Genomic DNA, 25,943 nt, shown 5'->3' on the forward strand with positions numbered 1-25,943 from the left:
CCTTCATCCCTCCTCTTCCCGCTCCTGCTCCTCCTCCATCCCTCCTCCTCCTCCTCCATCTCCACCCCTCCTCCTCCTGCTCCCGCTCCTCCTTCATCCCTCCTCCAACTCCACCCCTCCTCCTCCTGCTCCTCCTCCTCCTCGTCCATCCCTCCTTCTCCTCCTCCACCCCTCCTCCTCCTCCTGCTTCTCCTCCATCTCCACCTCTCCTCTTCCTCCGCCTACTCCTTCATTCCTCCTCCTTTATTCCTCTTCCTGCTCCTCCTCCTCGTCCATCCCTCCTTCTCCTCCTCTATCCCTCCTCCTCCTCCTCGTCCATCCTCCTTCTCATCCTCTATCCCTCCTCCTCCTCCTCTATCCCTCCTCCTCCTCCTCGTCCATCCCTCCTTCTCCTCCTCTATCCCTCCTCCTCCTCCTCGTCCATCCTCCTTCTCATCCTCTATCCCTCCTCCTCCTCCTCGTCCATCCCTCCTTCTCATCCTCTATCCCTCCTCCTCCTCCTCGTCCATCCCTCCTTCTCATCCTCTATCCCTCCTCCTCCTTGTCCATCCCTCCTCCTCCTCCTCCTCCTCCATCCCCCTTGCAGCCCATACAAACGTTTCTCACCGAGCACGGGGACCACGAACCACCGGCTCCACCGTGTAAGCCTGATACGGTCCAAGCCTTGCTGGTGACTTTACCATTCAAGAGGAGATAAGAGCTTGATGAGAGGGGGGTGGTCCAGCCCCAGAAGGCCCAGAGCCTGGATGATTGCCCCAGAAGCATGGAGTAAAAAAAAAAAAAAAAAAAAATCTGTGGTAACTGGGTGAATTTGCCCCCTCAGAGGTGTAAGGAGCACACCAGCGAATGTACGCAGCAAGCCAGGCTAATTCAAATATAACTAACCCACAGCAGGTGGAACGGTAATTATGGACCAATGAGTGCAAAGTTATAACCATGTCGTAGGATAAACGAGCTGCAGTTTTTTTAGCTGGTGTGCTAGTGTGGTGGAATTACCCCCCAGCACCCGTCTTTGTGCAAGTACGGGATGAACCGCTCTCGGCTCCGTGTGCGAGATCGGCTTTTGCACAGCGGGTAATGAGCCCTGTCTGAGGGCGTGGGAAATGCGTATGCCCACAAAGACAAAAAATATTTTGTGAATCCTCAGGAAGAGCGGGGCTGGAATCAGCTGTTAACCTGATTAGCGTAGGGACAGCCGATACCGAAGGAAGGGGACTGGGGGAGAACATCAAAATCTCCCCAGCTGATCCCCTGGTTCCCGTAAAGCTGGGGAATTAAATTATTGATTTTCTAGTAGATGATCTAGTAGATAATGAGCAAACCATTTAGTAAAGACTACTTGCAAGGGACCTTTAAGTAAAATACATATGCCACTTGCTGGGGTCGTGGCAAAGCGAGCTTTCGGGCCATTTTTAAAACCTATGGAAAGTACAATTGGAAATGCTACATTAACTCATGAATTTCTATAAATGCCAGAGTGCCTCCTCCCATTGTTGGGATGGGACTTACGGTATAAATAAATTGAACTAATGGTATAAATAAATAATTCATTATAAATAAATAATATGGTATAAATAAATTGAATATAAAGAAATTGAATAAATAATTGAAAGCACAACTAACATTTTTAAATGAGTCTATTCAGGTACACGTGCCCGAGGAGACAGCGTGGGAAGCTCAGTTGCGTCCGTTGGCTGGAAAGAAACAGGAGAACAGGATCTTGAAAGAAATTTTGGATGCTGCAACACCCCTGGCTGGTATGGGCCTCCGAGAAACCTGGATGAGCAAAAAATGCGACTCCAGTAAAGGCGGTATTAAAATCAGGATCACAACCGGGAAGGAAAAAGCAGTACTCAATGAAATTAGAGGCTAGAGTGGGGTTAGAACCACTAATTAATGCTAGTACTAGTTGTCCTGGGGTGAGTGAGTGGTGGAGTTTTTTGGTGGCAGGGGAGGGGGCTATCGGGGCGGCCCCCTGTGAGAAGCTCCTCGAAGCTCCCCCAGCTCCACGTCAGCTCCACTTCTGTTTGGGAAATTGAGCCCATCAGCTGCACCTCTGCGATAACGTATTTAAGAAGGAATGTGGTGACGGGCAGTGGGACTGGTGAGGAGGAGTTGCTGCAGCTGCATGAACACCAAGGTCAGTGGAGGAACAGAGGAAGAAAGGAGGGGGGAGGTGTGCCGGAGCAGAGACCCCACTGTATCCTGTGGGGAGACGGCAGGGCGGCCCCCCCTGCCACCCATGGAGATCTATGGTGGAGCAGACACTGATTTATGGCCTGTCGTTCCTGCTCGGAATAATCAAGGGTCTGTGCCTGAAGAAGGCCGGGGTCTCATGGGAAAAGGCAGCCCCGCTGCTGTAATTCAGCGCTGGGAGGATTGCAGCATGTGGGGGAGTCCCACGCCGGAGCAGCTCGGGAAGGGCTGCAGCCGTGGGAGGGAATCCAGTCAGAGGAAGTTAGTGACCCATGACGGAGCAGTGTGGGGAACGCTGCGGCCCATGGGAGGAATTCAAGTCAGAGAAAGTTTGTGGAGGACTGTCTCCTGTGAGAGGGGGACCACGATGGAGCAGCAGGAACAAGTTCCGGACACTCCCCTCACCGAAGATGAAGGAAGTGGCAGCGCTGACTGCACCCCCCATTCCCTGCCCCTGCGCCCCTGGGGGAGGAGGTAGAGATATCGGGAGCAGAGCTGAGCCCGGGAAGGAGGGAGGGGTGGGGGGAAGGTGTTCTCAAGATGTGGTAATGCTTCTCACTGTCCTACTCTGTTATGTGTTGTTAGTGTCTGTAATAAATGTATGTTCTTTTTTTCTTCCCCTAACGAGTCTGCCTTTTGCTCATGATCATAAAAGAGGAATTTTCTCCCCATCCCAGTCCTATCTTGAACCCCAAGCCTGGCTCTCTGTCCCTTCTCATTGCCGGAGGGGAAGGGAGAGAGAGCTGCTGCATTGTGGTTGGCTGCCAACCAGGCCCAAACCACAACAGTTTTCGATTCCTTTTGTGAAATAAATGCCTAGAAATGTCTGTCAAGAACAAATGAGGTTTGGGTGATACGGTACTGTACAGCAGTTTTTCTGACTCAGCAGTAACCAGGAAATCCACGGGATTAGAATTTACACCTCAATCAGATTCAGAGACTGTTACAGTCACAAACTGGTCAGATTGCTGGGTTTGTACTCATTTTCCAGAACACGGCTGAAAGGGGAGTCCTTTAATAAGAGTCCCCATTCCTGCAAATACGTCATGGCAAAATCTGCCGGGTAATACTTCTTTTAAAGTAGATTGGTTAGAATCTCGGGAATGGGAAGCAGAAAACCCACCTCCACACGAGAATCACAAACTATGTTTCCAAAGATATTCCCCCTCTGCCCTGAAAGGAACAGATAGGAAAAATTGTTTGCTAGAAAACAGCACTTTTGTGGGAAATTACACTAGCTGAAAGCGTACAATAACAGCAGGGAAAAGAGGAAATGTTGGCTTGCCCAATGTTGCCTGGCCAGTTCCAGAAGGTAGAGGATGGTACTGGATATGTGGCACACGAGCCAGGAAAGTTGTACTGGAGAACTGGGCAGGAATATGCACTTTGGGTGCAATTGTTTCAAATATAACAATCATGGGCAGATTTAGTGCGGATAACCAAATTTGGCTAAGATCAATCCTAAAGAGACAGAAAAGAGCCAATCGTCCTACAGAACGACCGACAGCTTTTAATTCTTTTGCCAGGTGGTTTATACCGTGGTTAGGAGTCAGTGAATTGGAAAAAGCCATACTAAATATTTGGAAAAATGGGAAATGAGACTTACTATGATGTTATAAAGGCCCTGCAAGAAGTGTCTGAGTTAGCTAAAATTGCTTTACAAAATAGAATGGCTCGTGGTAAGATGCTGACCTCTCAGGGAGGAGTATACAGAGTTTTAAATATGAGCTGCTCCATATATGTAGATCAAAGTGGAAGATTTTCCACCGATTTAAATGAAGTTTGGAAGCAGACTAAAACCGATCATGAAATCCAAAAGGAGATAACACTTCTTACGGAGTCAAAGAAACATTCAGAGAGCTGACTTGCTGGTTCCCTGATTTGAGTCTGTGGATAAAGAAACTCGTAGGAATTTTAGTTACAATAATAACTGTGTTTGTATGCTTTATATACTCATCTAGTGGACATGGAGATGTTTATGTCTGGGTGAATAAACTGTGGAAAAGATGAAACTTACCTGCATGAATTTAAGTTCTCTAGATAGCCTCAAAGGAGGGAATTGTAGCCCTGTAGCCCATACAGATGTTTCTCACCAAGCACAGGGACCACTAATCAGTGGCTCCATTGTGTAAGCCCCAAACTTAGATACCTGGTGGCTCCATTGTGCAATTCAGGCCTTGCTAATGACTTCACCATTGAAGAGGAGATAAGAAATTGAAAAGAGGGGAACATCCAGCCCAGAAGGCCCAGAGGCTGGAGGACGGCCCAACAGGCATGAAGTAAAAAAAAAAAAAATCTGTGGCAGCTGGGGGAACTTGCCCCCCAACACCTCTAAGGAGCACATGAGCAAATTTACACAGCAAGTGAGGCTAATTCCAATATAACTAACCCAAGATATGGCCAAGAGGATCTCTTTAGTTGGGTCAGGTCGACTGCCTGGTTGTGACCCCATCCTGATGTCTTGTGCATCCCCCAAATCTGTTCACTGTTCGATGAACAGGAAGTGAATCTGAAAGATATTATGAGGATAATCCAATATATTTGGTAGAAATTTCAAAAAACAGAATAGGGATATTTCTTCTAAAGGCTATGATATATACACACCCTTGATACGTGTCTACATATATATATACACACACACGGACGTGGGCACCTGCGTAACAAAAGGAGCACCCCTTATGCTTGATTTTTGTTGCAGGGTCCTGGCTGGATTTTTGCTTCCTCCAAAGTGCCTGAGACGTTTTGGCACAGTTTTCCCCGTCACATCAATCTCCTTCCTCACAGTAAAATACTCCCTGAGCTGTCGGTGAGAGCGACTCATCCCTCCACCATCACAGTCCGGTATCCCTGTATCCCACCGGGAAGCACAAAAGCCAGGGCCTTGGTGAGCACCATCAGTGAAGTTCATCCTCACAGTCTGGAATCAGGTAATAATTAGTGGAACACGCTTTTAACGAAGCGACTGATGAACAGGGAGAGAGAAACATAGAAAGAGCAAACTGAGTAGAAGACAACAGGATGGTCACAGCGTGGAACACCCAACCAACACCCCACCAAAACGTCCGACCAAGACAGTCCAGCCGTTTGCTCAACGTTGGGTCTTCCTAACGACCCCGCCGACTAACGAGACTTTCTAATCCCTTTGGACTCACGGGAGCAGCCTGGTTTTGCCAGGAGGGCAGCGTTCCTGAAACATCGCGTCTCCCCGGACGCACAAGGCCCCATGGAGATGCTGCGGCTCTTGGACGTGATGGTCCCACGCGCTGGGGTGAAGGGAGAGCCACGTTGCCCATGTACCCAAGCCACCTCCTGGGAAATCTCCTCAGGGATGATCTTCCTGCCACCCCTTTGCCCCGTCAGCGTCGGCTCCTCCTTCCTCCCCAACTTTTCCTCCAGCACCCAGGGTGGTTGTCCTGGCTCCGCGTGGGTGCTCAGCGCCTGCTCGAGAAAGACAAAGCCATTGCACCAGCAGGACCTCCACAGCCAAGGAGGGAGGGGAAACCCAAGTATCTGCTGGGGTTATTCAAGGTGGGAAGGCCCAGGAGGGGATTTGCAGTGCTGGAGGAGGGGTGCACAGAGGCCTCCGTGTGCTCGAACGGCCCTGGAAAATGTGCTTGGAGACCATTTGCTATCCCCAAGTCTGACTCGTGAACCCCCCTGCATCGAGGAGTTTCCTCCAGTGCAGCTCCAGTCCCTGGAGGTCTCCAGTCCAACCTCCTGCTCAGAGCAGGACTATCCCCACCGACAGTTCAACCCAACCCAGGGACAGAGCAAACCCATCCCCAGGGACATCTCCCACCCCGTCGCTGCTGCCAGGCTGGGAGCAGGAGTCCCAGCACAGCCCCACCATGTGCTTCGCCAGCCCATCCCAGCCCACAGCCCCAGAAGGGACTGGAGACATCCCACACTAAGCTCCTCCTGAGGACTCACCACTGTGCAGGGTTTCCTCATGGCTCTGGAGGTGACTCCTCCTCCGGAAGGTCTGCCCGCAGCGCGAGCAGGCGTAGGGTTTGTCTCCCGAATGGACGCGCTGGTGGGAGACGAGGTTCGAGCGCCAGGCGAACCGTTTCCCACACGTGGTGCAGACAAAGGGCCTCTCGTCTGTGTGCCCTCTCCAGTGATGCCAGAACACGCCGCTCTCCATGAAGCTCTTCCCACAAATACTGCACTTGAAGGGCTTCTCTCCCGTATGGATCCGTCGGTGACGTCTCATGCTGTTCCTCCAGGCAAAGCTCTTCCCACAGTCCATGCACTTGTAGACCTTCTCTCTGGAGCTACGCCTTTGTTGGGTTGCATCTTCTTGAAGTTCTTCAGCATACGTCCCTTTGAAAGAGCATTTTCGGGGTCTTCTTGGCTCTTGGCTACCTTGCGTCACCCCTGGCTGCCGTGGGACATCCTGGTCCCCGTCCACCCTGGGGCTCTGGGGCTCCTCTCCGGCTCCTTCCAGCACCACCCTCTGCTCCTCCATGGGCTGCCTCTCCTCCTCCTTCCCAGTCCCCCCAGGACCCAGCACTGGGGACAGAAATACTTGAGGGAGAGATGGAATAACCGAGACAGGACCAACTGCCGTGACCGACGCACAGACCCACCCCCTTGTACTACGCCGCCAGACCCTTTTACACCCTTTCCTCCTCCTGGCCCCCTTCCCTGCTCATCACCTCCTGCGCACGCACAGCCCCCGCTCCAGCCGGGCATCCTTATCAGCTGTGGGAGCTGCCAGCCCTGCCTGCGGTGCACAAGTGTGTAAAGAGATGGGGGTGCAAGTGCACGGCTGCCCACGGCTCGGAGTGTGTGTATCCTCCTGATCCTCCTCCATCCCTCCTCCTCCTCCACCCTGGCCCAGCTCCCCCCTCTCTCCCCACTTCCATCCCCCCCAAACTCCCCCCACCCCCGGGAGGGCCAGGGCTGGAGATGGCTCAGGGTGGGATGGGGCAGTGGGGGGCTGCTGGCTGCTCCCACCCACTGTGGGGGAACCCGGGAAGGGGGAAAGAAGAGAGAAAGCAGGAAAACCTGTGGCTGGAGGTACAAATAGTTTGCCAGGAGGAGGCAGGAGGCTTCCATCACTAATCACCAACTATGGGAAGATGGATGCCCGGACAGTTCGTGTCTGAAATCTTTCCAACGCCCACCTCTGAAGCTCTTCCTCTCCATTTTTTTGCTGAGCACTGACACAGGGTTCAGCCACCCCCGAGGACTCACCATCGTGGAGCTCCTGCTGATGCCTCCTGAGGTTACACCTCTTCCAGAACTTCTTCCCGCAGTGTGAGCAGATGTACGGGAGCTCTCCCGTGTGGATGCGTCGGTGGGTGATCAAGTTGGATTTAAAAGTGAAGCATTTCCCGCAGGTGGTGCAGACAACGGGCTGCTTATCCTTGTGTGTCCTCTGGTGAGACTGAAGGCTCTTGCTATCCCCAAAGCTCTTCCCACAATCCCGGCACTTGAAGGGCTTCTCTCCCGTGTGGAGCTGTTGGTGATGGCTCAGGCTGCTCTCACGGCTAAAGACCTTCCCGCACTCCGCATATTTATGCACATCCTCTCTGGAGCTACTCACTGGTTGGGTTGCATCTTCCTGAAGTTCTCCACCATACGTCCCTTTGAAAGAGCATCTTTGGGTTCCTCTTGGCTCTTGGCTACCTTTTGTCTCCCCTGGCAGCTGTGGGACATCCTGGTCCATCTCCACCTTGGGGCTCTGGGGCTCCTCTTTGACTCCTTCCAGCACCACCCTCTGCTCCTCCATGGGCTGCCTCTCCTCCTCCTCCTTTATCTCCTTGCCTGCCCCATCACCTGTGGGGAGACCAAAGGGGCTCATTTCGGGGCTCTGAAGGCAGAGGAAGAGCAGCCCCCTGCTCCAGCAGCTCCAGCCCAGCCCAGTGCCCCCCAGCCCCGTGCTGAGCAGCTGCTGGAGCCCTTCCAGCAAGGCCTCTCCCCAGTTCTCTCCCTCCTCCCCGCCCCCGGCGCAGGGGGCAGGGGATGGGGGGGGCGATCACTCCCTCCCCCCTCAGCTCTGCCGCCCCTTCCTCCCCAGGGGGAGGACTCCTCGCACTCCTCCCCTGCTCCCGCGTGGGCTCCCTCCCACGGGACACACTCCCCCTCCGACCGCCTCCTCCCACGGGCTGCCGGCCCCCCAGCAACACACTGCTCCCCGAGTCCCGGCCTGCTTGGGGCGCAGCCCCCTGCTCCCCCATGGCGTCCTCCCCGGGCTGCGGGGGGGCATCTGCTCCCGCGTGGGCCTCCTCCATTCTTTGCAGTGGGGTCTCTGTTCCAATGAACCTTCTTGAGTGCTTGCACAGCTATTTCCCTCCCTCCCCTTCCTCTTCCTCCCAGCTTCCCCTTCTTAAATAGCTTCTCCCAGGGGAGCAACCATCATCACTAATTGGCTCAGCCTTGCCCAGAGACGGGTCCTGCTTGGAGCTGGGGGGCTTCCAGCACCTCCTTACAGGACCCTGACTGTAGCCCCCTCAACCCCCTGCTACCCAAACCGCGACCCATCCCAGCAGGGCGCAGCCGGCTGGGTGCTGAGCACCGTGCCCAGGGTGCTGAGCACCCTGCGGAGGCGGCAGCAGGGTGTGGGGGGGCCAGATTCAGAGTTCCCCCTCTTGGAACGAGCTCTGTGGGTGCTGCCAGCCCCCAGCTGCGGTGCACAAGTACACAAGGACATGGGGGTGCAAGTGCACACGTGGGTCGGAGGGGTGGGGTGGTACGTGGGGTTGTGCTGGTGTGGGGGGGGGGGACGTGGCTGTCTGTCTGTCTCTCCCCTCTTCCCCTTCATTCTCCATCCCTCCTCCTCCTTCACCTGGACCAGTTCCTACTCTTGTACCCGCTTCCATCCCCCCCAAAATCCCCCCACCCCCGGGAGGGCCAGGGCTGGAGATGGCTCAGGGCGGGATGGGGCAGTGGGGGGCTGCTGGCTGCTCCCACCCGCCGTGGGGGAACCCGGGAAGGGGGAAAGAGGGGAAAACAGGGAAAACCCACGGGTGGAGGAAAAAATAGTTGGGCAGGAGGGGGCTGGAGGGGGCCATCACTCACCCCCCAGAATGGGAAATGCATGCGCAGATGGTTCCCAAACCAAACCTGGGCCACCCCTGTCCCCAGACTACCTCCTCTCCACTTTTTGCTGAGCACAACGTGATATGGGCTTAAGCCCCCCGTGAAGACTGACCATTGTGGAAAGCTTGGTGCCTGCGGAGATGAGTCATCGTCACAAATCCCTTCCCACAGCGCGAGCAGGGGTAGGGCCTCTCTCCCGTGTGGATGCGCTGGTGGATGAGGAGGTTCGAGCTCCAGGCGAACCGTTTCCCACACGTGGTGCAGAGAAAGGGCTTCTCCTTGGTGTGGGTCTTCAGGTGACCGCGGAGATTCCCACTATCCCTGAACTTCTTCCCGCACTCCTGGCACTCGAAGGGCTTCTCTCCCGTGTGGATCCGTCGGTGACTGTTCAGGTTGCTGGGGCAGGTGAAGGCCTTCCCACAGTCCGTACACTTGTAAAACTTCCCTCTGAACCTCTTCTTTGGTGGGGTTGAGTGTTTTACAACTTCTGCAGGATAGAGCTCTTTGAAAGAACATTTTTAGAGTGCTGTTGTCACTTGGCATTCATCGGCCTGCCCGGCTCCCTCCCTTGCCTTCTCCTCCTCCTCACGCTCCCCATGGCCTTGCCCCTTAGCGCCACGTCCTGGTTTGAGCCCCGAGGGCACCCGAGCACCACGCAGCCGCTCGCTCGCCCCGTCCCCCTCAGGGCTGGGCAGGAGAAAATCAAATCAAAGGTCCAGGGGACCCAGACAAGGATGGGGGGGACCAGATTTGGGGTCCACCCCCCCTGTGACTTGGGCACCGAGGGTGCTGGCGCTGGGATCACAGCCCCTCCTGCCCCCAGCAGCCCTGCAGCAGCCTGGGCACTGCGGGACCTGCCAGCCCCTGCCCACACCCCTGCACCCCCCCTGCACCCCTGGCTGTACAAGAGTGTAAAGATGTCGGGGTGCAAGTGCATAGGTGCCCATGGATCCGAGTGTCTGTATCTTCCATCACCCTCCTCCTCCATTCTTCCTTGTCCTTCATCTTGGATCAGTGGCCAACCTTGGTCCCCACTTCCAACCCCCCCAGACTCCCCCCACCCCCCGGGAGGGCCAGGGCTGGAGATGGCTCAGGGTGGGATGGGGCAGTGGGGTTGCTCCAACCCGCTGTGGGGGAACCCGGGAGGGGGAAAAGAGGATGAAAAGGGAGAAAACCCATTAGTGGAGGTAAAAATAGTGGGGTAGGACGGGGCCACCACCTCCAGTGAGGATATGGATGCCCAGACATTTCCTTAACCAAAATCGGGCCAATCCCCAGCACCCAAAACCTCTCCATTGGTTTGCTGAGCACAACGTGGTAACTGTTAAACCCCACGAGGACTCACCACTGTGGACGGATCGCTGATGCCTCCTGAGTTGACATATGTACCGGAAGGTTTTTCCGCAGTGTGAGCAGTCATATGGTGTCTCACCAGTGTGGACACGCTGGTGGACAAGGAGGTACGAACTGAACGTGAAGCGTTTCCCACATGTGTTGCAGACAAAGGGCTTCTCATCGCTGTGAATCCTGCAGTGACGCAGGAGTTTTCCACTATCCCTGAATCTCTTCCCACATTCCTGACACTTGTAGGGCTTCTCGTCCGTGTGGATCCGTTGGTGACGGGTCAGGTTGCTTGCACAGGCAAAGATCTTCCCACAGTCCACACACTTGTACGCCTTCTCTGTGGAGGTGCTCCTTTGTTGGCTTGTGTTTTCTTGAAGGTCTTCAGCGCCCGTCCCTTCCAAAGAGCATCTTTGGGTTCCTCTTGGCTCTTGGCTACCTTGCGTCTCCCCTGGCTGCCGGGGGACATCCTGGTCCATCTCTACCTTGGGGCTCTGGGGCTCCTCTTTGACTCCTTCCAGCACCACCCTCTGCTCCTCCTTCATCTTCTTGTCTATCCCATCACCTGTGGGGAGACCAAAGGGGCTCATTTCAGGGCTCTGAAGGCAGAGGAAGAGCAGCCCCCTGCTCCAGCAGCTCCAGCCCAGCCCAGTGCCCCCCAGCCCCGTGCTGAGCAGCTGCTGGAGCCCTTCCAGCAAGGCCTCCACCCTCGCCAGTAGCCGCACTGGGATCCCAGATGGCTCCAGTAGCCTTGCCTGTTACTGCTGTGTCGTGGTTTGAGCCCAGAGGGCACCCGAGCACCACGCAGCCGCTCGCTCGCCCCGTCCCCCTCAGGGCTGGGCAGGAGAAAATCAAATCAAAGGTCCAGGGGACCCAGACAAGGATGGGGGGGACCAGATTCGGGGTCCACCCCCCTGTGACTTGGGCACCGAGGGTGCTGGCGCTGGGATCACAGCCCCTCCTGCCCCCAGCAGCCCTGCAGCAGCCTGGGCACTGCGGGACCTGCCCGCCCCTGCCCACCCCCCCCTGCACCCCCCCTGCCCCCCCGGCTGTGCTGCACAAGTGTGCAGGGAGCTGAAGTAGAAGTCCACGGGTGCCCATGGCTCTGCCTGGTTTTATCTTCCTGCTCTTCCTCCTCCTCCTCTGTCCCTCCTCCTCCTTCACTCTGGCCCAGCTCCCCCCCTCTCTCCCCACTTCCATCCCCCCCAAACTCCCCCCACCCCCGGGAGGGCCAGGGCTGGAGATGGCTCAGGGTGGGATGGGGCAGTGGGGGGCTGTTGGCTGCTCCCACCCGTGGGGGAACCCGGGAAGGGGACAGGAAGAGGAAAAGAGAGAAAACTTGTGCATGGAGGTGTCCTGGGTTTGAGTAAGAGGTGGGGTTTTTTGTAGCAGGGGAGGGGGCTATAGTGGCAGCCCCCTGTGAGAAGCTTTTCAAAGCTCCCCCAGCTCCAAGTCAGCTCCACCTCTGCACCAAAACTGAGCCCATCAGCTGCGCCTCTGCAATAACGTATTTAAGAAGGGACGTGGTGAGGAGCAGTGGGACTGGTGAGGAGGAGTTGGGGCAGCTGCATGAACACCAAGGTCAGTGGAGGAACAGAGGAAGAAAGGAGGGGGGAGGTGTGCTGGAGCAGAGACCCCCCTGTATCCTGTGGGGAGATGGCAGGGCGGCCCCCCCTGCCACCCATGGAGAGCTACAGTGGAGCAGACACTGATTTATGGCCTGTGTTTTTCGCACGGATGATCAAGGTGCTGTGCCCGAAGAAGGCCGGGGTCTCATGGGAAAAGGCAGCCCCGCTGCTGTAATTCAGCACTGGGAGGATTGCAGCATGTGGGGGAGTCCCACGCCGGAGCAGCTCGGGAAGGGCTGCAGCCGTGGGAGGGAATCCAGTCAGAGGAAGTTAGTGACCCATGACGGAGCAGTGTGGGGAACGCTGCGGCCCGTGGGAGGGACTCATGTCGGAGAAAGTTTGTGGAGGACTGTCTCCTGTGAGAGGGGGACCACGATGGAGCCCAGGGAGAAGTTCCAGGAGCTCCCCTCATTGAAGATACAAGAAGTGGCAGCACTGACTGCACCCCCCATTCCCTGCCCCTGCGCCCCTGGGGGGAGGAGTTAGAGATACTGGGAACAGAACTGAGCGCAGGAAGAAGGGAGGGTTGGGGGGAAGGTGTTCTCAAGATGTGGCAATACTTCTCACAGTCCTACTCTGTTACGTGCTGTTAGTGTCTGTAATAAACATATGGGGTTTTTTCTTCCCCTAATGACTCAGCCTTTTGCTCATGACCATCTGCAGTGGTTGGCTGCTAACCCGGCTCAAACCACTACAGGAGGTAAAAGGAGTTGGGCAGGAGGAGGCAGGAAGGGGCCATCACTCACCTCCACACATTGGGAGATGTATGCCCAGCCAGTTTCTGACAAAAATCAGGCCAACTGCCAGGCATAAATGCCTTCCTCTATATTTTGCTGCTGAGCACGACGTCGTATTTGTTTGAGGCCCTCCAAGGACTTACCACTGTGGCGGGCTCTCCGATGCCTCGTGACGCTGTAACTATCTCTAAAGGTCTTCCCGCAGTGCGAGCAGGAGAATGGTCTCGCTCCCGTGTGGATGTGTTGATGTTTGATAAGGTACCAGCTAAAGGCGAAAGTTTTTCCACACGTCGTGCAGAGAAAGGGCTTCTCACCGGTGTGCGTCTGCCGGTGAGTCAGGAGTCTCACTTTATCCCTGAAGCTTTTCCCACAATCAAAGCACTTGTAGGGCTTCTCTCCTGTGTGGATCCGCCGGTGACGGCTCAGGTTGCTCGCACAGGCAAAGATCTTCCCACATTCCAGACAATCGTAGACCTTCCCTCTGGAGCTACTCCTTGGTTGGGTTGAGTATTCCTGATGGGCTTCAGCGCCCGTCCCTTCCAAAGAGCATCTTTGGGTTCCTCTTGGCTCTTGGCTACCTTGCGTCACCCCTGGCTGCCGGGGGACATCCTGGTCCCCATCCACCCTGGGGCTCTGGGCCTCCTCTTTGACTCCTTCCAGCACCACCCTCTGCTCCTCCATGGGCTGCCTCTCCTCCTCCTCCTTAATCTTCTTGCCTGTCCCATCACCTGTGGGGAGACCAAAGGGGCTCATTTTGGGGCTCTGAAGGCAGAGGAAGAGCAGCCCCCTGCTCCAGCAGCTCCAGCCCAGCCCAGTGCCCCCCAGCCCCGTGCTGAGCAGCTGCTGGAGCCCTTCCAGCAAGGCCTCCACCCTCGCCAGTAGCCGCACTGGGATCCCAGATGGCTCCAGCACCTGACACCACAGAGCAGGGGTGCTGCCACCCCCAGGCTGACTCCTGCACATGACCCCAAACCTGCTCACACCAGTCTTCCCAGAACCAGGCACTGGGGACAGAAATACTTGAGGGAGAGATGGAATAACCGAGACAGGACCAACTGCCGTGACCGACGCACAGACCCACCCCCTTGTACTACGCCGCCAGACCCTTTTACACCCTTTCCTCCTCCTGCCCCCCTTCCCTGCTCATCACCTCCTGCGCACGCACAGCCCCCGCTCCAGCCGGGCATCCTTATCAGCTGCGAAGCTCGTGGTGGAGCTTCCAAGTTCTACTGGTGGCTAGAAGAGCCCCGTTGGCACGGCCAGCCACGTTTCCTGCTGGTTCATATCTTCGTTAACGCTAATTGGGCAGGTTGGATGTCTCTGTTGCTCAGCTCCCTCCCTTGCCTCCTCCTCCTCCTCACGCTCCCCATGGCCTTGCCCGTTAGCGCCATGTCCTGGTTTGAGCCCAGAGGGCACCCGAGCACCACGCAGCCGCTCGCTCGCCCCGTCCCCCTCAGGGCTGGGGAGGAGAAAATCAAATCGAAGGTCCAGGGGACCCAGACAAGGATGGGGGGGACCAGATTTGGGGTCCACCCCCCCTGTGACTTGGGCACCGAGGGTGCTGGCGCTGGGATCACAGCCCCTCCTGCCCCCAGCAGCCCTGCAGCAGCCTGGGCACTGCGGGACCTGCCCGCCCCTGCCCGCACCCCTGGAATGATGCACAACTGTGCAAATATATGGGGTGTAAGTGCACGGGTGCCCATGGCTATTTGTGTGTGGATCATTCCTGATCCTCCTCCATCCCTCCTCCTCCACCACCCTGGCCCAGCTCCCTGTCTCCCTCCCCACTTCCCTCCCCACCAAACTCCCCCCACCCCTGGGAGGGCCAGGGCTGGAGATGGCTCAGGGCGGGATGGGGCACTGGGGGCTGCTGGCTGCTCCCACCCGCTGTGGGGGAACCCAGGAAGGGGAAAGAAGAGGAAAGGCAAGAAAACCCGTGGGTGGAGGTAAAAATAGCTGGGCAGGAAGAGGCAGGATGGGACCATCATTCACCCCAGCCATGGGGAGATGGATGCCCAGACAGTTCCTGACCAAAATCTGGCCAACCCACACACACAAAACTCCTCCTTCCCATTTTATTGCTGAGCACAACATGATATGAAGTTTAGGCCCCGAGGACTCACCCTTGTGCTGGCTTTGCTGATGTTTCCTGAGGTGAATGTTTTGCCGGAATCTCTTCCCGCAGTGTGAGCAGGCGTACGGTCTCACGCCAGTGTGGGTGCTTTGGTGTTTCACCAGGTACGACTTAAGGGTGAAGCTTTTCCCACATACAGAGCAGACAAAGGATTTCTCATTGGTGTGTGTCATCCGGTGACGCAGGAGTTTCACACTATACCCAAAGCTCTTCCCGCAGTCCAAGCACTTGAAGGGCTTCTCTCCCGTGTGGATCCGTTTGTGACGCGTCAGGTTTCTTGCACAGCTCAGGACCTTCCCACACTCCTGACACTCATAGACCTTCTTTCTGGTGCTACACCTTTGTTGATTTGCATCCTCCTTAAGTTCTTCAGCATACGTCCCTTTGAAAGAGCATTTTCGGAGTCTTCTTCGCGCTCGCCTACCTTTTGTCTCCCCTGGCTGCCGGGGGACATCCTGGTCCATCTCCACCCTGGGGCTCTGGGGCTCCTCTTTGAAAGAGCATCTTTGGGTTCCTCTTGGCTCTTGGCTACCTTGCGTCTCCCCTGGCAGCTGTGGGACATCCTGGTCCATCTCCACCTTGGGGCTCTGGGGCTCCTCTTTGACTCCTTCCAGCACCACCCTCTGCTCCTCCATGGGCTGCCTCTCCTCCTCCTCCTTTATCTCCTTGCCTGCCCCATCACCTGTGGGGAGACCAAAGGGGCTCATTTCGGGGCTCTGAAGGCAGAGGAAGAGCAGTCCCCTGCTCCAGCAGCTCCAGCCCAGCCCAGTGCCCCCCAGCCCCGTGCTGAGCAGCTGCTGGAGCCCTTCCAGCAAGGCCTCTCCCCAGTTCTCTCCCTCCTCCCCGCCCCCGGCGCAGGGGGCAGGGGATGGGGGGGGCCCTCACTCCCTCCCCCCTCGGCTCTGCCGCCCCTTCCTCCCCAGGGGGAGGACTCCTCGCACTCCTCCCCTGCTCCCGCGTGGGCTCCCTCCCACGGGACACACTCCCCCTCCGACCGCCTCCTCCCACGGGCTGCCGGCCCCCCAGCAACACACCGCTCCCCGAGTCCCGGCCTGCTTGGGGCGCAGCCCCCTGCTCCCCCGTGGCGTCCTCCCCGGGCTGCGGGGGGGCATCTGCTCCCGCGTGGGCCTCCTCCATGCTTTGCAGGGTAGCCTGTTCCGGCGCACCTCCCCCGCTCCTTCCGTCCTTCCCCGCCCTTGGGGTTTGCAGGGGAGTTTCCTTCCCTGCTCCCTCCTCTTCCTCCCGGCTTCCCCTTCTGAAATCCGTTATCCCAGACTTGCACCCGCCGTCGCTCGTTGGCTCGGCCTTGCCCAGAGCCGGCTCCGGTTTGGGCCCGGGGGGCTTCGGGCAGGACCCCCCTGCACCCCCCCGCAACCACCGTGCACCCCCCCTTCACCTCCCTACAGCCCCCTGCACCCCCCTACCTCAACCCCTGCACCCCCCCACGCCCCTGCACTGCCCTTGTACCCCCCCAAAACCCCCCTGCACGCCCCCCACCCCCCGAACCCCCCCCTGCTCCCAGCCCGCTCCGCTCAGGCGTGCGAGGAGCTGGGGAGGGGTCCGGGGGGTGTCTGGGGCTCTGGGTCTCAGCCTGCGCTCCCCTGCGCCCGGCAAGGCCGGGGGGTTGGGGGGGGCGAGCACGAGGGTGCCCGCAAAGGCGGGGGGGTTCTCTTCGTGTGTGGGGGTGCAGCATCGCGCTGCTGGCAGGAGTGTTCCCCATTAGCACCGGGACCAGTAACCCCCAGCCCGGCTGTGGGAGCCTGAGGCGAGGCCGGGCCTTTGCTGCCGACTGACCCTTGGGGAGGAGCGGAGAGCCAGGCGGGAGGGGAACAGCCGGCCCAACAGGCCCCGGAGGCCGGACGGTCCTGGGACAGGGGGACACGGAGCAAAAACCGGCGTCAGTGGGCGGGAGAGACCCCACCGGCCGAGTCGAGTGAGGAGCAGGAGGACGGGCCCCCCCTCGCCCTTCGTGCTGGCGCAGGAGAACTAAAAGCCGCTGGGACTTTCCATCGAGACGAGGCCCGTTGGTACCCGGAGAGGGACAGAGCGACCAGAACGTGGCCCTGCTCACTCCAGCACCGGTGTGTTCGGGTGGGCCGAGGGGTAGAAAGGGTATAAATAAAGTGTATAAATGTGTAAACAAGGAATAAATAGATCCCTCTGCTCGGGGGGGGATGTCGGCGTCTGGCCCAGCGCAGAAACGACTCGGCTTGAGGGACAAACCTGGGAGCTTGTAAAAAGAAGTAAAAAGAGTTTATTAGCAGGAGACAGGAGGAGAAGAGCTGCAAAGGCCATCACTCACCGACATCTGGCCAACCCCCACCCCTGGCCCCCTCCTCTCCATTTTGTCGTGGAGCAACACTCAATACAGCCAGGAATGTCTCTTTGCTTGGGTCAGGTCATCCGCCTGGTTGAGTTCCCCCCATCCCAATCCCTTGTGCAACCCCCAGAAATTTTCACTGTTCAATAAACGGGACACGAAGTGGAAGGACATTATGAGGAACACCCCATGTATTTGATAGAAACTTCAAAAAAAGAGAGGTATTTCTTCCATTTCCTATAAGGGGATATATACACACCCTTGATAGGTGTGAACACACACGGACGTGGGCACCTGTGTAACAAAAGGAGCACCCCCTATGCCTGACTTTTGTTGCAGGGTCCTGGCTGGATTTTTGCTTCCACCTTCCGGGTGAAGCACTACCCAAACTCTGGGCACTTGCAAAGTCTCTCTCCATTATGGATCCTGTGGTGGGAGATGAGGTTAGAGAAGTCACTGAAGTTCTTCCCACTCTCAGGGCATTTATGGGTCCTCCACTTTTATTTGGACTCCAGCTTGCTCATGGCTGCATGGGTTCTCTTCCTGCCACCCCTTTGCCCCGTCAGCATCGGCTCCTCCTTCCTCCCCAACTTCTCCTCCAGCACCCGGGGTGGTTGTCCTGGCTCCACGTGGGTGCTCAGCGCCTGCTCGAGAAAGACAAAGCCATTGCACCAGCAGGACCTCCACAGCCAAGGAGGGAGGGGAAACCCAAGTATCTGCTGGGGTTATTCAAGGTGGGAAGGCCCAGGAGGGGATTTGCAGTGCTGGAGGAGGGGTGCACCGAGGCCTCCGTGTCCTCGAACGGCCCTGGAAAATGTGCTTGGAGACCATTTGCTATCCCCAAGTCTGACTCGTGAACCCCCCTGCATCGAGGAGTTTCCTCCAGTGCAGCTCCAGTCCCTGGGGGTCTCCAGTCCAACCTCCTGCTCAGAGCAGGACTATCCCCACCGACAGTTCAACCCAACCCGGGGACAGAGCAAACCCATCCCCAGGGACATCTCCCACCCCATCGCTGCTGCCAGGCTGGGAGCAGGAGTCCCAGCACAGCCCCACCATGTGCTTCGCCAGCCCATCCCAGCCCACAGCCCCACCACGGCTGTGACATCTCGCGCTCAGCACCCTCAGGGACTCACCATTATGGAGGGCTTCCTCATGGCTCTGGAGGTGACTCCTCCTCCGGAACGCCTTCCCGCAGAACGAGCAGGCGTAAGGTCTCTCTCCCGTGTGGATTCGATGGTGGGCGACGAGGTTCGAGCGCAAGGAGAAGCTTTTTCCACACGTGGTGCAGAGAAAGGACCTCTCTTCTATGTGCCCTCTCCAGTGATGCCAGAACACGCCGCTCTCCATGAACTTCTTCCCACAAATACGGCACTTGAAGGACTTCTCTCTTGTATGGATCTGTCGATGACGTCTCATGCTGTTCCTCCAGGCAAAGCTCTTCCCACAGTCCACGCACTTGTAGACCTTCCCTCTGGAGCTACGCCTTTGTTGGGTCGCATCTTCTTGAAGTTCCTCACCATACGTCCCTTTGAAAGAGCATTTTCGGGGTCTTCTTGGCTCTTGGCTACCTTGTGTCTCCCCTGGCTGCCGGGGGACATCCTGGTCCATCTCCACCCTGGGGCTCTGGGGCTCCTCTCCGGCTCCTTCCAGCACCACCCTCTGCTCCTCCTTCTCCTTGTCTGTCCCATCACCTGTGGGGAGACCAAAGGGGCTCATTTCGGGGCTCTGAAGGCAGAGGAAGAGCAGCCCCCTGCTCCAGCCCAGCCCAGTGCCCCCCAGCCCCGTGCTGAGCAGCTGCTGGAGCCCTTCCAGCAAGGCCTCCACCCTCGCCAGTAGCCGCACTGGGATCCCAGATGGCTCCAGTAGCCTTGCCTGTTACTGCTGTGTCGTGGTTTGAGCCCAGAGGGCACCCGAGCACCACGCAGCCGCTCGCTCGCCCCGTCCCCCTCAGGGCTGGGCAGGAGAAAATCAAACCGAAGGTCCAGGGGACCCAGACAAGGATGGGGGGGACCAGATTTGGGGTCCACCCCCCCTGTGACTTGGGCACCGAGGGTGCTGGCACTGGGATCACAGCCCCTCCTGCCCCCAGCAGCCCTGCAGCAGCCTGGGCCCTGCAGAACCTGCCAGCCCCTGCCCACACCCCCTGCACCCCCCCTGCACCCCTGGCTGTGCTGCACAAGTGTGCAAGGAGATGGGGCTGTAAGTCCTCGAGTGCCCATGGTTCTGCCTGTTTTTATCTTCCTGCTCTTCCTCCTCCTACTCCATCCCTCCTCCTCCTTCATGCTGGCCCAGCTCCCACCCTCCCTCCCCACTTCCATCCCCCCCAAACTCCCCCCACCCCCCGGGAGGGCCAGGGCTGGAGATGGCTCAGGGCGGGATGGGGCAGTGGGGGGCTGCTGGCTGCTCCCACCCGCCGTGGGGGAACCCGGGAAGGGGGAAAGAGGAGGAAAAGCGAGAAAACTTGTGCATGGAGGTAGAAGGAGTTGGGCAGGAGGAGGCAGGAAGGGTCCATCAGTCACCTCCACACAGTGGGAGATGTATGCCCAGCCAGTTTCTGACAAAAATCAGGCCAAGCCCACCTACAAATGCCTTCCTCTATATCTTTTTGCTGAGCACGTCATATGTGTTTGAGGCCCTCCAAGGACTTACCACTGTGGCGGGCTCTCTGATGCCTTTTGACGCTGTAACTATCTCTAAAGGTCTTCCCGCAGTGCGAGCAGGAGAATGGTCTCACTCCCGTGTGGACGTGTTGATGTTTCATAAGGTACCAGCTAAAGGAGAAACTTTTTCCACACGTCTTGCAGAGAAAGGCCTTCTCACTGCTGTGTATCTGCCGGTGATTCAGGAGTTTCATTTCATACCTGAAGCTCTTCCCACAATCAAAGCACTTGTAGGGCTTCTCTTCGCTGTGGATCAGTTGGTGACGGATCAGGTTTCTCCCAGAGGCAAAGCCCTTCCCACATTCCAGACACTTGTAGACCTTCCCTCTGGATCTACTCCTTGGTTGGGTTGAGTCTTCCTGATGGGCTTCAGCGCCCGTCCCTTCCAAAGAGCATCTTTGGGTTCCTCTTGGCTCTTGGCTACCTTGCATCTCCCCTGGCTGCCGTGGGACATCCTGGTCCATCTCCACCTTGGGGCTCTGGGGCTCCTCTTTGACTCCTTCCAGCACCACCCTCTGCTCCTCCATGGGCTGCCTCTCCTCCTCCTCCTTTATCTCCTTGCCTGTCCCATCACCTGTGGGGAGACCAAAGGGGCTCATTTCGGGGCTCTGAAGGCAGAGGAAGAGCAGCCCCCTGCTCCAGCAGCTCCAGCCCAGCCCAGTGCCCCCCAGCCCCGTGCTGAGCAGCTGCTGGAGCCCTTCCAGCAAGGCCTCCACCCTCGCCAGTAGCCGCACTGGGATCCCAGATGGCTCCAGTAGCCTTGCCTGTTACTGCTGTGTCGTGGTTTGAGCCCAGAGGGCACCCGAGCACCACGCAGCTGCTCGCTCGCCCCGTCCCCCTCAGGGCTGGGCAGGAGAAAATCAAATCGAAGGTTCAGGGGACCCAGACAAGGATGGGGGGGACCAGATTTGGGGTCCACCCCCCCTGTGACTTGGGCACCGAGGGTGCTGGCGCTGGGATCACAGCCCCTCCTGCCCCCAGCAGCCCTGCAGCAGCCTGGGCCCTGCGGGACCTGCCAGCCCCTGCCCGCACCCCTGCACCCCCCCTGCACCCCTGGCTGTACAAGAGTGTAAAGATGTTGGGGTGCAAGTGCATAGGTGCCCATGGATCCGAGTGTCTGTATCTTCCATCATCCTCCTCCTCCATTCTTCATTGTCCTTCATCTTGGATCAGTGGCCAACCTTGGTCCCCACTTCCATCCCTCCCAGAGTCCCCCCACCCCCCGGGAGGGCCAGGGCTGGAGATGGCTCAGGGTGGGATGGGGCAGTGGGGGGCTGCTGGCTGCTCCCACCCACCGTGGGGGAACCCGGGAAGGGGGAAAGAGGGGAAAAAGGGAGAAAACCCGTGGGTGGAGGTAAAAATAGTGGGGCAGGAGGAGGGAGGTAGGGGCCATCACTTCACTCCGGCCCAGGAGGATATGGATGCCCAGAGAGTTCCAGACCAAAATTTCTTCAACCCACACCCTGAAAGCACCTTCTCTCCATTGTATTACTGAAAATGATGTGATACTGGGTTGAACACACCCACCAAGTACTCACGTTTTTGGAGGGTTTCCAGATGCCTCTTCAGGTCAGACTTGCTCCGGAAGGTCTTCTCACAGTGCGAGCAGGCGTAGGGTTTCTCTCCCGTGTGGATGCGTTGGTGGATGATGAGGTTTGAGGTACAGGAGAAGCATTTCCCACACGTGGTGCAAAGAAAGGGTCTCTCATCCGTGTGTGTCCTCCAGTGACGCTGGAGGTTTCCTCTCTCCGTGAAGCTCTTCCCACACTCCTGGCACTCGAAGGGCTTCTCTCCCGTGTGGATCCGTTGGTGACGGGTCAGTTTGTTTCCACAGCCAAAGACCTTCCCACATTCCGAACACTTGTGCTCCTCTCTGGAGCTTCTCCATGGTTTGGTTGCATCTTCTTGGAGGCCTTCAGCACACGTCCCTTGGAAAGAGCATTTTTGGGGGCTTCTTGGCACTTGGCTACCTTGCGTATCACCCGGCTGCTGTGGGACATCGTGGTCCACATCAGCCTTGGGGCTTCGTGCCCTTTCTCACAGGACCCTCCAGTGTTACCCCCCATCCCCTGCTACCCAAACCCCAACCCATCCCAGCAGGGTGCGGCCGGCTGGGTGCTGAGCACCGCGCCCAGGGTGCTGAGCACCCCGCCGAGGCGGCAGCAGGGTGCGGGGGGGCCGGGGGAAGGCGGCTCAGCCCCGTCCCACCGCACCCAGCCCCGCAGGGGTGTTCAGGGGCAGTGTGGGGTGGATTTGGGGTCCCCCCTCCGTGGCACTGGCACTGCAGGCGCTGGGATCACAGCCCCTCCTGCCCCCAGCAGCCCTGCAGCAGCCTGGGCCCTGCGGGACCTGCCAGCCCCTGCCCACCCCCCCCCGTAGTGCACACGTGTGCAAGGGGACGGGGTGCAGGTGCACGGGTGCCCATGGCTCTGACCGTGTCTTTGTCCCCTCTTTCACCTTGTCCTACTCTTCCATCTCTCCAACTCCTTCATCCTTCCTCTTCCTCACTCCTCCATCATTACTCCTCCTCCTCCTCCACTCTGGCCCAGCTCCCCCCTCCCTCCCCACTTCCATCCCCCCCAAACTCCCCCCACCCCCCGGGAGGGCCAGGGCTGGAGATGGCTCAGGGCGGGATGGGGCACTGGGGGCTGCTGGCTGCTCCCACCCACCGTGGGGGAACCCAGGAAGGGGGAAAGAGGGGAAAAAAGGGAGAAAACCCGTGGGTGGAGGTAAAAATAGCTGGGCAGGAAGAGGCAGGATGGGACCATCATTCACCCCAGCCATGGGGAGATGGATGCCCAGACAGTTCCTGACCAAAATCTGGCCAACCCACACACACAAAACTCCTCCTTCCCATTTTATTGCTGAGCACAACACGATATGAAGTTTAGGCCCCGAGGACTCACCCTTGTGCTGGCTTTGCTGATGTTTCCTGAGGTGAAAGTTCTGCCGGAATCTCTTCCCGCAGTGTGAGCAGGCGTACGGTCTCACGCCAGTGTGGTTGCGTTGGTGTTTCACCAGGTACGACTTAAGGATGAAGCTTTTCCCACATATGGAGCAGACAAAGGATTTCTCCTTGGTGTGTGTCAGCCGGTGACGCAGGAGTTTCACACTATACCCAAAGCTCTTCCCGCAGTCCAAGCACTTGAAGGGCTTCTCTCCCGTGTGGATCCGTTGGTGACGGGTCAGGTTTCCTGCACAGCTCAGGACCTTCCCACACTCCTGACACTCGTAGACCTTCTCTCTGGAGCTACACCTTTGTTGATTTGCATCCTCCTGAAGGTCTTCAGCATACGTCCCTTTGAAACAGCATTTTCGGGGTCTTCTTGGCTCTTGGCTACCTTGCGTCTCCCCTGGCAGCTGTGGGACATCCTGGTCCATCTCCACCCTGGGGCTCTGGGGCTCCTCTTTGACTCCTTGCAGCACCACCCTCTGCTCCTCCATGGGCTGCCTCTCCTCCTCCTCCTTTATCTCCTTGCCTGCCCCATCACCTGTGGGGAGACCAAAGGGGCTCATTTCGGGGCTCTGAAGGCAGAGGAAGAGCAGTCCCCTGCTCCAGCAGCTCCAGCCCAGCCCAGTGCCCCCCAGCCCCGTGCTGAGCAGCTGCTGGAGCCCTTCCAGCAAGGCCTCTCCCCAGTTCTCTCCCTCCTCCCCGCCCCCAGCGCAGGGGGCAGGGGATGGGGGGGCGCTCACTCCCTCCCCCCTCGGCTCTGCCGCCCCTTCCTCCCCAGGGGGAGGACTCCTCGCACTCCTCCCCTGCTCCCGCGTGGGCTCCCTCCCACGGGACACACTCCCCCTCCGACCGCCTCCTCCCACGGGCTGCCGGCCCCCCAGCAACACACCGCTCCCCGAGTCCCGGCCTGCTTGGGGCGCAGCCCCCTGCTCCCCCGTGGCGTCCTCCCCGGGCTGCGGGGGGGCATCTGCTCCCGCGTGGGCCTCCTCCATGCTTTGCAGGGGAGCCTGTTCCGGCGCACCTCCCCCGCTCCTTCCGTCCTTCCCCGCCCTTGGGGTTTGCAGGGGAGTTTCCTTCCCTGCTCCCTCCTCTTCCTCCCGGCTTCCCCTTCTGAAATCCGTTATCCCAGACTTGCACCCGCCGTCGCTCGTTGGCTCGGCCTTGCCCAGAGCCGGCTCCGGTTTGGGCCCGGGGGGCTTCGGGCAGGACCCCCCTGCCCCCCCCCAACCCCGCTACCGAACCCCATCGCACCCATCCCAGCACGGCCCCTGAATCTGGCCCCCCCCGGCCCCCCCCGGGGCTGGGTGCGGTGGGACGGGGCTGAGCCGCCTTCCCCCGGCCCCCCCGCACCCTGCTGCCTCCTCGGCGGGGTGCTCAGCACCCTGGGCGCGGTGCTCAGCACCCAGCCGGCCGCACCCGGGCTGTGTAGAGAGGAGGGTGCCTGGCGGGGGGGGGTCAGGCACATTTCAGTTGCTGGTGGCCTTCGCATCACTGCTCCTCCTCCTGTCTCGTCCTGTTAAACTCTTGTCAACATCCACCCACGGGTTTTCTTGCCTTTCCTCCTCTTTCCCCCTTCCCGGGTTCCCCCACGGGTGGGAGCAGCCAGCAGCCCCCCACTGCCCCATCCCGCCCTGAGCCATCTCCAGCCCTGGCCCTCCCGGGGGGCGGGGGGAGTTTGGGGGGGATGGAAGTGGGGAGGGAGGGGGGAGCTGGGCCAGGGTGGAGGAGGAGGAGGGATGGAGGAGGAGGAGGAAGAGCAGGAAGATAAAACCAGGCAGAGTCATGGGCACCCGTGCACTTCTACCTCAGCTCCTTGCACACTTGTGCAGCACAGCCGGGGGTGCAGGGGGGGTGCAGGGGGGTGCGGGCAGGGGCGAGCAGGTCCCGCAGTGCCCAGGCTGCTGCAGGGCTGCTGGGGGCAGGAGGGGCTGTGATCCCAGCGCCAGCACCCTCGGTGCCCAAGTCACAGGGGGGGTGGACCCCAAATCTGGTCCCAAGTCTGCCAGCAGGCGTGTCGGTCCTTTCCATGCCGTTTCTGGGGGAATGTGCATTTTAACTGAACTTTCACAAAGTTTACAAAGCGAGTCCTGTCCTCGTAGTGGCAATGGGCACTCCGGCCAAGAAAGAAACTCATGGGTTCATTTGGTACCACCGCTCACATGTTCCACTGCTTTTAAAAAAAGGCCTGACTGATCATCAACAGCCGGAATTGATGATTTGCTTGGAGGTCCCTTACAGCTAGGCAGGACAGAATGAGTTGTTCCACCATCAATTAAGAAGTCAAGCATTTAACCCCCCAGCTTGACAGGAACCAGGGGATCAGCTGGGGAATTTCTGAAGATGTCTGCCAGTTCCCCTCATTCTAGATCCTCTTCCAACATCGTAACATTAATGTCTCCCATCGGATTTGAGTTCCCCTTCACAGTAGGACATTTATTTTTCCAATGTCCTCCTTGCTTACAAGTGGCACACTGATTAGGTCCCACGGGTGGTCTCAGAATCTGTTTTCCAGAGACTGTTCCTTGTCTACCTCCTTGTCCCATTCTCCTTCCTCCCCCTGTACCTCTGTTCCCAGTACTTAGGCCACTGTTTGCTAGAACCCCAGCGAGAGCCATTGCTGACATGGATGTCTGGGCCTTTGCCTGACCCTATCTTCCTTTTCCCTATCCTCCCTATTATTACAGACTTTGTAAGCTCTTTCTGTTAATTCCGCAGTGGGTTTCTCTTCTGCTCCTTCAGTCTTAATCACTTTCTTTTTTATATCTGGTGCTGATTGCGCCATAAATCAGCCATTAAACATTTCCCTATTATTCTCCTCACCTGGGTCAAAATCTGTCCATTTATACGCTGATTCTCATATCTGCTCATAGAAGGCAGGCGGGGTTTCATCTGGTCCTTGTCTAATTTCATATGCCTTCAATAGATTC

The 25,943-nt window shown here is 58.1% G+C and overlaps 1 protein-coding gene across 3 annotated transcripts in view; it reads right to left on the reverse strand.

The window, feature by feature from the left end:
• Positions 1-4,713: 4,713 nt before the first annotated feature.
• Positions 4,714-25,943, reverse strand: part of LOC104361615 (zinc finger protein 646) — a 64,967-nt gene continuing 43,737 nt past the window's right edge. The window contains exons 18-26 of one of the 3 annotated variants that reach the window (XM_042794033.1): positions 20,053-20,553; positions 18,972-19,094; positions 15,073-15,615; positions 13,093-13,677; positions 10,589-11,149; positions 9,356-9,745; positions 7,941-7,980; positions 6,127-6,671; positions 4,714-5,634 (exon numbers count right to left, since the gene is read on the reverse strand). In XM_042794033.1, coding sequence (XP_042649967.1) covers positions 5,519-5,634; positions 6,127-6,671; positions 7,941-7,980; positions 9,356-9,745; positions 10,589-11,149; positions 13,093-13,677; positions 15,073-15,615; positions 18,972-19,094; positions 20,053-20,553 — 3,404 coding nt within the window. In that variant the 3' untranslated portion in view covers positions 4,714-5,518. Of the gene's footprint in view, positions 5,635-6,126; positions 6,672-7,940; positions 7,981-9,355; positions 9,746-10,588; positions 11,150-13,092; positions 13,678-15,072; positions 15,616-17,566; positions 18,048-18,536; positions 19,095-20,052; positions 20,554-25,943 lie in introns of those variants that run through there. The other 2 variants (XM_042794034.1, XM_042794035.1) reach the window with 2 other exon arrangements.

The sequence above is a fragment of the Tyto alba genome, unplaced genomic scaffold (genome assembly GCF_018691265.1).
Source record: "Tyto alba isolate M040663 unplaced genomic scaffold, T.alba_DEE_v4.0 Super-Scaffold_200000178, whole genome shotgun sequence".
NCBI lineage: Eukaryota > Metazoa > Chordata > Aves > Strigiformes > Tytonidae > Tyto > Tyto alba.